The following is a 12243-nucleotide window of genomic DNA, read 5'->3' as shown; positions in this document are numbered from 1 at the left end:
TGAACTGTTCATGGCGATTGCACGACCCAAATATGCTCCAGGATGGAGTCGACCAAAGGTCTTGGTTCTCATCAGTCTGTGGGGTGAAGAGTCTGTTCTGGCTCAGCTCCGAGCCAGCAAAAGAAATTTGGGTATCTGTGAGAAGATATCTCGCGGCATGTTGGAGAAGGGGCACAACAGCAGTGCCACACTAAGATCAAAGAGCTGAGGCAGGCTTATCAGAAAACTAGGAAAGCTAACAGCCATTCTGGCTCCTCGCCCAACACATGCCACTTTTACGAGGAGCTGCATGCAATTCTCGGCGGTGACCCTACCACTGTGCCACGAAGCAGCATCGATACCACCAAAGAATCCTAGTCCAGGACAAATGAGAATGACTCTGTGGACGAGGAGGAGGATGAAAGCAGGGTGCAGGAGAGCGGGGTATCCATTCTCCCTGAGAGCCAGGACCTGTTTGTTTCTCCAGAGCAGCCCTGCTACACACAGGACAGCGGGACTGACTGAAATGCTGGGAAAGGCAAATCTGGTGAGTGTGTGGGGCAAATCTCATTTTTGTGGTTATGTCCCCAGTCCAGCTTCTTAAAAGGAATTTGCCCCATTGTGGCAAACCCGTCTACTATGTCCTATGTTTTTGAGGGGATGGGCCTCCTGGGTATTGGTAAACCTCAGCAGAGGGTTACCCCTGGAACAGACTATTTATGGTCACAGGTATGCTCCAAGAATCCTCCATAGATATCTTGAAGAAACTTTAACGTAGGTACTCTCTAATCCTTTGCAGAAGGTATCTGGGGAGATCAGCCTTATTTCTTCTGCCACAGTAGGAGACTTTACCTTGCCACTCTGCTATTAAATGAGCAGGCATCACTGCAGAACACAGCATAGCAACATAAGGGCCAGGTCTGTACCCCGATGCTTGCAGCAAATCTTTCCTTTCCGCCTGCGTTCCCCTCGAGACCGATATCACACATGGTCACCTAGGGAACAAAGGCAGAAAGCACCTACACAAGAAACTTCCTAGTCATGGTATTGTTGCCATGGGCATTATGGTTCGGGACACTGGCTGCCCTATATTTTCTGCCGCTACACTTCACCCGCAGCATCCTCTAATCTGTTTTGCCCACCTCCTCACAAACAGGTCCTTGGGATGTTACAGGGGAGCCCAGTGATCCCTTTCCTTGCTCAAGTGTGTATTGTGCTAATGAGACCTCTCTATAATGGATGCAAGGGCCCCTTGCTTACCATGTCTGGAACGCCACTCCAACCTGTCCAATACATACAGATTGGCATGTGGGTCTGGCTTCACCTTGTGAACATGAAGGGGAGTTCTTTTAACATTGTAATATTTCTTTTACCACTTTGGGTCAGCTAACAATGACAACTTTGTTTGCTTTTATTACAGTTACACTCAAAGACTTCCCCAGATTCGGAAATGGGAAAAAAAACCGTGGGATGACATGTTCAGTGAATTAATGAATGCCTCCACGGCTGCTGACACAGAGATCAGAGCCTGGAGGATGTCCTTGTCTGAAAAACTAGACATGGACATGAAACACAGAAGATCAGCACAGGAGCAGGAGCGTGATACGCAACACGAGATGTTGCGTATTATGAGGGATCAGTCCAACATGCTGAGGCATCTGGTAGAGCTCCAGGAAGAGCAATGGCAGGACAGACTCCCTCTGCAGCCCCTCCAAAATGCTCAACCGGCTACCACTTTCTTATCAGCCCCCACCCCCAAGCACTCTAGGAGGAGGCTGAGCAAGATGCAGTACATGCTGCACTCCACATTGGCCCTTTTAAGAACTGCATGAAACCACAATTGCTTGCACAGTGATGCTTTACAATGTTAACTTATCTTCCTTTCCCCCCACTGAAACGGGTCACAAATAAAACTTTGCAGCTTTAAAAAATATCTGTCTTTATTCATTCATAGCTTGGGCGGGTAAAGAAGGGAAGGGGGCCACTGTTCCGAGGATGCAGGATGGAAAAGAAAGGCACAGCAGAGACATACATTACTACAGTTCATTGCAGAACCGGTTTTTCAATGCTTCCCATAGGCGAAGCACTCCGCAGTTGGCTCTGAGCGTAGTGCTGGAAACTGGCTGCTCAAAATTTGTGACCAACCTATCAGCTTCCACGGCCCAACCCTGGGGGAATTTTTCACCCTTTGTTTCACACAGATTATGGAGCACACAGCATGCAGCTATAATTGTTGGGATGTTCTTTTCACTGATGTCAAGCCTAGTGAGTAGACATCTCCATCTGACTTTTAAATGCCCAAATGCACATTCACCACCATTCTGCACTTGCTGAGCCTGTTGTTGAAATGCTTCTTCTCGCTGTCCTGATGCCCGGTGTAGGTCTTCATTAGCCAAGGGAATAAGGGATAGGCAGGATCCCCCAGGATCACTATTAGCATTTCAACATCCCCAATATTTCTTTTTTGGTCAGGGAAGAAAGTGCCTGCCTGCATCTTTTTTTAACATACCTGAGTTCCTAAAGATGCACGCATCATGCACCTTTCCAGACCACCCCACACTGATGTCCGTGAAACGTCTCTTGTGATCCACAAGGGCTGGCAACACCACTGAGAAGTATCCTTACCGGTTTATGTAGTCTGTGGCAACGTGTCAGGTGCTAGGATAGGGATATGCGTGCCATATATTGCACCTCCCCACAGTCTGGGAACCCCATTGTGGCAAACCCGTCTACTATATCCTGCACGTTTCCCAAAGTCACTACCCTTTGTAGCAGAAGTCTATTAATAGCCCTGCACGCTTGCATCACAGCAACTCCAACAGTGGATTTACCGACTCTGAATTGAACTGACCGGTAGCAGTCTGGGGTTGCCAGCTTCCACAGAGCAGTGGCCACTCACTTCTCCACTGTCAGATCTGGTCTCAAGTGAGTATTAACGCGCTTCAGGGCTGGGGACAGCACTGCGCAAAGTTAAAAGAAAGTGGCCTTTCGCATATGAAAGTTCTGTGGCCACTGGTCATCATCTCACAGCTTCATAACGATGCGGTCCCACCAGTCTGTGCTTGTTTCCCGGGACCAGAACCAGTGCTCTACCGACTGCAGATGATGCGTGACAGCCTGCAGCAAACGGGAATTGTTTCACTGTATGGCTTGGAGCAGGGTAGCCTCAGTAACATCGCTATTTTCTGTGTTGCGGCGCCTCTCTCGCCTTTGAAAATACTGCAGGATAAGCCATGAGGTATTTGTGATGCTCACAATGATCATGCCTCTCCGGCAATGGCAGGTGTGCGGCATACAAAAATGGCACAAAAAAGCTTTTGCAGTTTGTTTAGGACAAGAAGGGAGGGGGAGGGAGCACGTTGCATCATGGGAGGAGGACAAACGACCCAAAAGCCTCTGCGACTAGTTGCACTGCGAGATAGCTACCCATGGTGCACTGCTTTCAGTGTCGACCTAAGCGTGGCGAGTGGGGATGCAACAGCCTGACACTGGTGTGACCATGCTCCTGTGACTTCTAAAACTGGGCAGGTGAAAGTCGATTTAAAATAGACTTCACTCTGCAGTGTAGACATACCCTGAGCTGATTTGCCAACTATAAACGAAAAGATCAAAGATGTCAAGCAGTAGCTGTGTCATTAAATACGTTCCCTTAGGCTGTCTCTCTGCAGCAGAAAAAAAGGTGTGGATTTTTAATACTGATATTGCTATCCTGAAGTAAAACCCCCATGGAGACAAGGCACGGATTGGTGTGACCTCAATGTCGCTGCTCCAGGCCAATCCCACGTATCTCTAGGATGTATCTCAAGCAGCTACACTAAAGTAAAAACAGCCTGTGCCTTCTCTCCACTAGGGCATCACATAGCTGTAGCCATACCAGTGTAAAAAATATACCTTTTTTTTCAGTGAAGACAAAGCCTTAGATGCTTACTAAGCAAAACACTTAAACCTCCCTCGTCCAACTATCCCTGTCCAGGAAAGAACTGACTTAAATAGGACTTGCTTAATGGGGGAGAAAGGCCCCAATACTACAGAGTTCCAAGTGCCAAATCCTAAGGGAATTGAGGGAGCTCAGCACCAAACCACACGGGCCCTCAGAGCTCATGTTTTCATCACAATTACCCAAAGATTCATGCAGTGCTGTAACAAACAAGGACATTGAGTTTTGATAAGAGGTTTCCACTTTTAAATTAACTGTGGGGGCAGGAGGGATGGCTTCTCTTGGGACACTTTTTAGGGTTCGTTTATGAATTTTTATTTTACGTCTCCTTGGTTTTGGCTAGGAGCCCTTGCTTCAAGTACAATTCACTAGGTGTCTGGGAGGGTCTAGGCACTGAGGTGGTGGTGGTGCATGCTGCTCAGTGTAAAATGTACAGCTTCCATGCCCTAATCAGCACTTCCACTTCTTCTTCCAAGGGTAAAACTGGGGAATTTCAGCTTAGGAGCACAAGTTCCAAGAATGAGATTCCTGTGTGATACGTGCCTGTAATTCTGCTTGCTAGAAGGTAATTACCCCTTCTTTCTGGAGGTCTAATATGGCCACAGTTAGGGAGCATGATTCTTATGCAATGACACTTCTTTGGTCACGTCTAGCATGGAACGCAAGAGTTGGTGGCTCTGTACACCAGTTTTTCATACAACCACCTTTAGGAAGTCCAAAGCCCTTTGTTTGCACATAAATTAGCTACTTGGTCATGATAGCAACAGCTAGTATAGGTTATAAAACCAGCTGGAACTAAACAAAATTCGTCTCTGGTATGGTCTGGTATTTGGAGATGATGACCGAGAGTCAGGGTTCCTGGGTTCTGGTTTCAATTCTGTCACTGTATCTGAACCTCAGCGTTGTCATCTGCAGAGCGAGAATAAATTTGCTCAACGACTTTGCAGGGGGATTATGAGGCTTTGTGATCTTGTCTGATTGAAATATAACCATGTATAACATTGTTGCTACCACTGCTATACAACTGCAATTAAACTTATGCACAGTTTGTCACATAAGGAGTCAATGGAAAAGGTATGATTTGCTAAGTATGACTACCCTGCATATGAATCATATGCATATATCATTTTATATCTGAATGTATAGATATTGATGATGTATTACATCTTGCACATATGCTGCATTCCTGAGTAATGCCCACCAGATAAAATCTATTGTGGCTGGACTATGCAAGTTAATGGCCCATTTAAGGACACTTAGCTCGCACAATAGACCATAGAAGAAGCCTGTCCCCACCCAATGGGTCTCCCTGCAAACATTTCAGCCACAGCATGGACAATGGCTGCTCCTATGACTCAACAAAGCATGAAAGGGCATGCATGTGACCATGGACTCCATTTTGGGTTTGTAATTTTCCACAAACAGACTGAAGTGAAGGCATCTACCCACATGGAAGACGGTATATAAGGAAGCTGCACCATCTCCATCTTGTCTTCATTTCCTGCTTCATTTCTCTGGACTGGATTTCTAACAAGGAAGTTCTAAACAAGGACTGATGACCCCCACGCTGTTTGGGTGATGCCTGACTGAAGAACTTTACAATAATTGTATATAGATGATCCTTTGACAGTTTTAACTCTCTCTTTTCTTTTTCCATAAAAATAACCCTTTAGATACTAAAAGATTGGCTGTAGCATGATTACTGGGTAAGATCTGAGTTATATATTAGCCTGGCTGCGTAGCTGATCTCTTGGAATTAGGATACTTTGTTTGATGAAATTGGTTTTAAATAACCACTCATCATAAAGTCTAGTTTCTGGATGGTGAAACAAGGGCTGGGATATCTAAGGAGACTGCTTTTCTGAGTTCTTGTTAACCAGTGTGGTGAGACAGGAGTTTACTTTTATTGCTGGTCTGGTATATCTTATGGAAGAATAATCACCAGTCTGGGGTCTGTTTGCCCTATTTATCTGCAGTTTGTCCTGAATCTGATATCCTTAGCTGTGACCCACTGAGGCACATTGACAATTTTGCAGGGGGATTATGAGCTTTAAGTAATGTTGTAAAATGCTTTAAACATGTTGTAATGCTTCTAGGGTGAAAGGAGCGATACAAGTACTACAACATTTAACTTGGCAATTATATTTTTAATGCATGCATTCAAATAATACTATCTCCTAAGTGAGATCTTTCTCAAATCCATTCATCTCTACTTAATCTAATAAACCTTTTTTTTCCTCTTAGAAAAGAATCCAGCTGTGATTGGTGCTAATTTCCCCCCCACCCTGCCTGGCCCCTCCAATACATATTTTCATTTTCTATACTCACTGTCGTATTGTGTATCTACATTTGTATAGGCATCAATGGGGGTCTCCCCTCCATCAGTGTAAGCTTTAACTGCCAGTGCATATGTTGTTTTTGGCTTCAGGTGTTTCACCATGTATCTCTTTTCTCCTGGGTTTTCTATTGTGTATTTACAGAGGATTGAACCATCTATAATCAAAGAAGATATTACAAACCATTATTCTTGAATTTTTTTAAATGAGTGTTCTCTTTCAGGAAGGTGTGCTCTAACTCAGGGGTTCTCAAACTTATTTGATTGTGCCCCCTTCTTTATATCTGTAGTCCTTTATGACCCGCTCCCGCCACACAAATACATATATACCATCACCCAACTCTAAAGGAGAGCAGTGGCACCCAGCTCTGAAGGCAGAACCACCACCAGCAGCAACGGAGAAGTAAAGGTGGCACATTGCCACCCTTATTTTTCCGCTGCTACTGGCAGTAGTGCTCCCTTCAGAGCTGGGCGCCCGGCCAGCAGCCGCCGCTCTCCTGCCGCCCAGCTCTGAAAGCAAAGAGCCTCCTCACGCCCCCACAGAATATATTCAACGCACCCCACTTTGAGAATTTCTGCTCTAACTTGTTACTGCTGGGTTGGATGGCACCTCTTCTTATTGGACTGGAGATAACCGCAGGGATCGTTCCATTTATTCCCAAGTGTGTCCACTTATCTGCCTAGCATGTAAGTGTGAAGAACTTTTCAGAAGGTTCCAATTTATTGATCTTCTGAGCAAAAAATGTGCATCCTTTCATACATTTGTCTGTGACTGGATCGATGGATATACAGATTTCTGAGTTCAAATAATCGATTACCTGAAAGAGCATGTTTTGTGGATCCCTTCAAACTGCATTCTTCTTCCATGATTTTCACATAAACATGATAACCTCTTATAAATCCAGGTTGTAACTCATTTGTGGGATAAGAATCCCAAGTTATGGTCACAGAATGGGAAGTGATCTCAGCTATTTCTGCTTGAGGGCTGAGTCTAGGAGCTGGAAGGAAGAAAATTGATGAACATGTTTAATTTCTAGAATGTTTATCTGTTCACTTGGCATTGCTCCTGAATTCCCCACATGTTGTCTCTTGTTAAATTTGCATTGTTTATAAACTGAACATCACTGATTTTCAAATAAAAAATGAACTAAGCCTGTTCTTCCCAAAAGCCTCCTGGCACCACAAAACATCTAACAGTCCATCTACATCATTCATAGAAACAACTGTTTAATCATAGTTATTGCTAATGTAATTATAGCTCAGTTTCCCTGATGGGTGTGGACTCTTGTTTTCCTGACAGCTGTGCTAACCAAACTGCCTCATAGCAGTCATCAGAGGCTATTTTGTAGTGTTTTATTACATGTATACAATGGGAATAGGGGAAAGCAATATTGTGTATTTAAAACATTGTTTGGAGTTAGTGGAAGGAGGCAGAGAAAAGACAGTACAACTATACAACTCCCCTCTATTTTCATGAGTCCCATTTAGCAAATATGTACACATGAAATGTTTTCATCTTACCCAGTTCTTTGGCGTACCCAACCTTCTTCCCCAGTAAAAAAGCTTCATTAACTAGAGATCCATAAACTCTGAAGCTATATCTCACTCCAGGCATGAAAGCAGCTAGAAAATAATAAAGCTGTTTTTAAAAAAGATTAAGCCTCAGTAATTTTAGGTAAGAAAACAGAACCACATTTGCTTTATACAGTGATCTATAGTTCATTAAAAAATCTGATCTTGCACCACATATTATCAAAAAGAGGCTCCAGAAAACACACTCAGAAGCCAATTCCTACTTAGGGCTGGTCCACAATGGAAACTTACATGGTATAGCTACATTGCTCATAGAAAAGAACCGCATCTTTGCAGTTCTGCCCCTGCTTGGCCTTTTGGTTGTGATCAGATGTAGTATCCATTTAATGAGAGAGGATGTAGTCAGAGCTAAATTCTAAGCCAGCAACTAGTGCATTTGGACTTTTGTATATTTTAGGACAAGAAGAACTTGTTTTGCCAAATTTAGAAGTCACTTAAATCATGGGTTCTAGATTGAGAAGTGAACTCAAAGCTGAGGATTGTGATTTATTTGGCTCCAGCAAAATACGTACAGCTATCTCTTTTTTTTATATATACTCCTGGGAGAGGTGAGGGCAAGCCAAGAATGACTTGAGACACAAATCTCTTTGTTCGTATAATTACCACCATCTTAATCATCACTGGTGATTAAACTCAGGACCTCCAGAGCTAAGAGTGTTAGTCTCTACAGTTTGAGGCCTAAGTACTCTAGCTGGAGGTGATACAGACTTGTCCTCTGTGGATCAGGCAGAGAGGACGACATGTCACGTACACTGAACATTGGGTATGCAATAAGTTCCAAAGGGGTAGCCGTGTTAGTTTGTAAACAGCATGTAATTTCCATTTCATGCATCCGACGAAGTAGGTTGTAGCCCACAAAAGCTTATGCCTGCAGAAATTTGTTAGTCTTTAAGGTGCTACAGGACTCTTGTTTTTGGGTATGCAATGTAAATCAGCCCCAGCTTCCTGCATCCCTAATCTATACTAGCTGCTGAAAACTGGCTCTGAACTGCCTTTGTGTGCTACCCATTTTTTGGATGTCATCAGGCTCTCCTCTGCTGAGTTTCTCCTAAAGCCATAGCCAGTTTTTTGGAATCCCAGCTAACTCTAGTAATGCTGACCTCCTGTTCGTGGTGTTAGATCAAGATAGGAAATAAAACGATACCATCGATGGTCCTGATGGATAAACACCTGTCAGTGAGGGTCTAGGTTTACTTGGTCCTGCCTCAGCACAGGGAGCTCTCAAGGTCCCTTCCAGTCCTACATTTCTATGACTCTGTGAAAGAAAACTGATGCACTGGGCATTTGTTAGACTTTAATAATTGCTTTCCCAGGATCTGTTTCCTAAAATTCAGGGGCATGCCATCCAATGCCCTAACAGCGTTGCAGTATAAACATCAGAATGAAGAATTGTTCTGTTTTCACCTGAGTTGATGAGACAACTGGAGGTGTTGAAACCAAATCTTTTCCACTGAAAGTCACAAGGCTGGGACCTCGGAAAGTTGCACCAATCAACAATGTATTCATCAAATGCATTTATGGCCTTCCAAGAAATATAAATGCCATCAACTGTGCCATTAACTCTTTCTTCTTTAAGGTCAGTGCGATCAACCTTTTCTTCAGGACCTAGGAAAGAATGGACCAACACACTCCACAAAATAGTTTTTATATATATAATGTTTTCTAGCAGGAAGACCTAAGTGCAAATACATATACTTTAGGTCTAATTAAGGATGGTGGAATTACTATGCTAGTATTGCCATTGTTGCACCTGATGACTGGATGCCAGCAAAACTGCAGATTTTGTCTTTTCAGTAATGTTTCATCATTATGAAACACTCATCCCTAGTAGGTAAAGTGCCTTGAAAGCTGATCCTGACCACTAAGAGGCTCATCACTCCAAATACCTTCTAGTTGTTTGACTGCCATAAAATCTGTAGCATTAGGAACTGAACTATAGGCTCACCAAACTGAAGCCTGAAATAGTAGATCACTAGACCCTGGTCCTGCAATGAGCTCTATGTGAGAGGGACCCCAGCATTCATATGGAGTTTACTGCAGGACTGAGCACCTTGTAGGTTAAACTCATTTGTATTTTGTTCACTGGGCTAACCCTATGAATGTAGCATTTTATACTTGTGAAAGTCCCTGATGGCTGGGGAATGGATGTAAATCCATATACTGTATTCATGTACTGCTGTTATCTTACAGGCTAAGTGATCTCCTTTGCTGAAAGTAATAGTTTTCAAACACATCAATGGCAAAATAGCAATTTTAATCCCAAGACTAGATTTATTATTCCATAATGTTAAATAAAATATTACTGAGTGTAAAATAACTATACAAGTTAAGCACCGAGAATAAATATTATTTTAATTGGGTTGAAGATACACAAACCATTATCTGTCGCTTGGGAGATGATAATCACTGAAGGAAGTGAAGAATTAATATTGTTCCTTGCTGCAATGCTGATTTTGTAGGAATGATTACCAATGGAAATAGTTGTGCTATTTTGTAATGCAGAAATGGAGATATGTTCAGGCTTAAAGGCTTTCTCTAACTTTTCCCAGGTTATCTCAAATGAAATATTTCCGCCATTAGCTCTAAAATCTGGTGAGGGCTGGGGAAAAAATGGAAAATACTTCAAGACCTGTTTAATCTGCAGTAAAATTTACAATATTATAAATTGTGTTTGGCATGATCCTTATGGAAGAAGCTTTTAAGGGTAAGAAGGATACCGTACTTGTGATATTCTGTTTTACAGGTGGGGGGAAAAAGGAGAGAACTGGTTTTCATTTGAAGGGTGAAATTAAACAAATGACAGAATTATATCCTCTTAACCCATATTTTATATATGCATATAGATTTTTTTTTAATTACTAGCAATTTTGAAATAAGGCAGCCTGAATGATTTGTGTGTGTTGTTTCCTATTTGTGTTCATTGAATGAACAATTTTTTTTAAAAAGTAAGCTTTCCACTAATTTTTTAAAAAATCCTTTAAACAATTCTATTGATATTGGGCATCTTCTGGCACCCAAACATAACATAATAGCTAAAATATTGTGGGAAGGGTCTCCGCTAAAAAAAAAAAAAGAAAAGCAGCAACATATGGTCCAAATCCACAACGTAAACAAACCACCCCCACAAAAACCAAGACTCTCACATCACCACTGCATGCAATGTAGTGATTATGGGTTCCATTATCACAAAAGCAGCATATCATAATGGAAAACTAAAATGGAAAGGAAATCTTGCACCCAGCCAGAAAACATGCCTCAGATACTGTGTTGGTCATTTCTGTAACTTTTCATAATTATTTTTGTGCCCAGTCTCACCTTCCAGAATAAGGTCACATTCCATCCTCCCAAATCTGGGGTAACTTCTCTCCAGACATCAAGTTTCCCTGAGGGAGCTGCAATCAATCACATAAAACAAAGCTACTGGATATTGGGGAAGATGAGCTGTCCGAACCTTTCCTAACATTTGGTTAAGGAGACCACCCCACCCCCAACTCAGGTAGACCCCTAACCTCACCAACCCTCTGCCTCCACACCAAAAACTGAAACTTCCTTGAAACTACAGACTCATTCCTCTGCCAAGCCCCACTCTCTGCCCCCTCCCCCACCCACACACGGAGGTTCCCACCATTGAATGATTCCTCCACACCCAAAACACACTGCTACTCCCTGTCTGTTAATATGTTCAGTGGGCCAGCTGCACCCACTTCATATCTCACCACTTCCAATTCATCTGGTATGCTCTGGGCTCTATCAGGCACCAGAACTTCCTATTTAAAGTGATGGAAGCTAGCAGGGTGATAGATAGATAGATTCCAAAGGAAACCTTTTAAAGATGTGGTATGCCAACAATCGGGGGCAGAGACGGGACATAAGAGGAGGAGGTTACAGGGAGAAGGGAGTCAATGGTATAATTAAAAGCAGAGGTACCATAGACCAGTGGTTCTCAACCAGGGGTATGTTTACCCCAGGGATTACACAGATCTTCCAAGGGGTATATCAACTCATCTAGATATTTACCTAGTTTTTACAACAGGCTACATAACAAGCACTAGTGAAGTCAGTACAAATTAAAATTTCATACGACAATGACATATTTATACTGCTCAATATACTATACATTGAAATGTACGTACAATATTTATATTTCAATTGATTTATTTTATTATATGGTAAAAATGAGAAAGTAAGCAATTTTTCAGTACTAGCGTGCTGTGGTACTTTTGTATTTTTATGTCTGATTTGTAAGTAGTTTAAGTGAGATGAAACTTGGGGGTACAAAAGGCAAACCAGACTTCTGAAAGGGGTACAGTAGTCAAGAAAGGTTGAGCACCACTGCAATGGATGATAGTTGGAACATCTGAAGCTTGAGTTTCACTGATCAATCTGTTCTGTGCACATA

At 42.6% G+C, this 12243-nt stretch overlaps 1 protein-coding gene across 1 annotated transcript in view; it reads right to left on the bottom strand.

The window, feature by feature from the left end:
- Nucleotides 1–12243, bottom strand: part of OSMR (oncostatin M receptor) — a 62592-nt gene that overhangs the window by 3028 nt on the left and 47321 nt on the right. Inside the window, exons 10-15 of the mRNA XM_067545559.1 lie at nucleotides 11160–11236; nucleotides 10221–10443; nucleotides 9249–9449; nucleotides 7773–7874; nucleotides 7070–7249; nucleotides 6245–6409 (exon numbers count right to left, since the gene is read on the bottom strand). Coding sequence (XP_067401660.1) covers nucleotides 6245–6409; nucleotides 7070–7249; nucleotides 7773–7874; nucleotides 9249–9449; nucleotides 10221–10443; nucleotides 11160–11236 — 948 coding nt within the window. The remainder of the gene's footprint in view (nucleotides 1–6244; nucleotides 6410–7069; nucleotides 7250–7772; nucleotides 7875–9248; nucleotides 9450–10220; nucleotides 10444–11159; nucleotides 11237–12243) is intronic.

Source organism: Emydura macquarii, unplaced genomic scaffold (genome assembly GCF_026122565.2).
Source record: "Emydura macquarii macquarii isolate MOO-44397 ecotype Brisbane River unplaced genomic scaffold, CSIRO-AGI_Emac_v2 contig_1045, whole genome shotgun sequence".
Taxonomy (NCBI): domain Eukaryota; kingdom Metazoa; phylum Chordata; order Testudines; family Chelidae; genus Emydura; species Emydura macquarii.
This window is presented reverse-complemented; position numbering and strand designations above follow the sequence as displayed.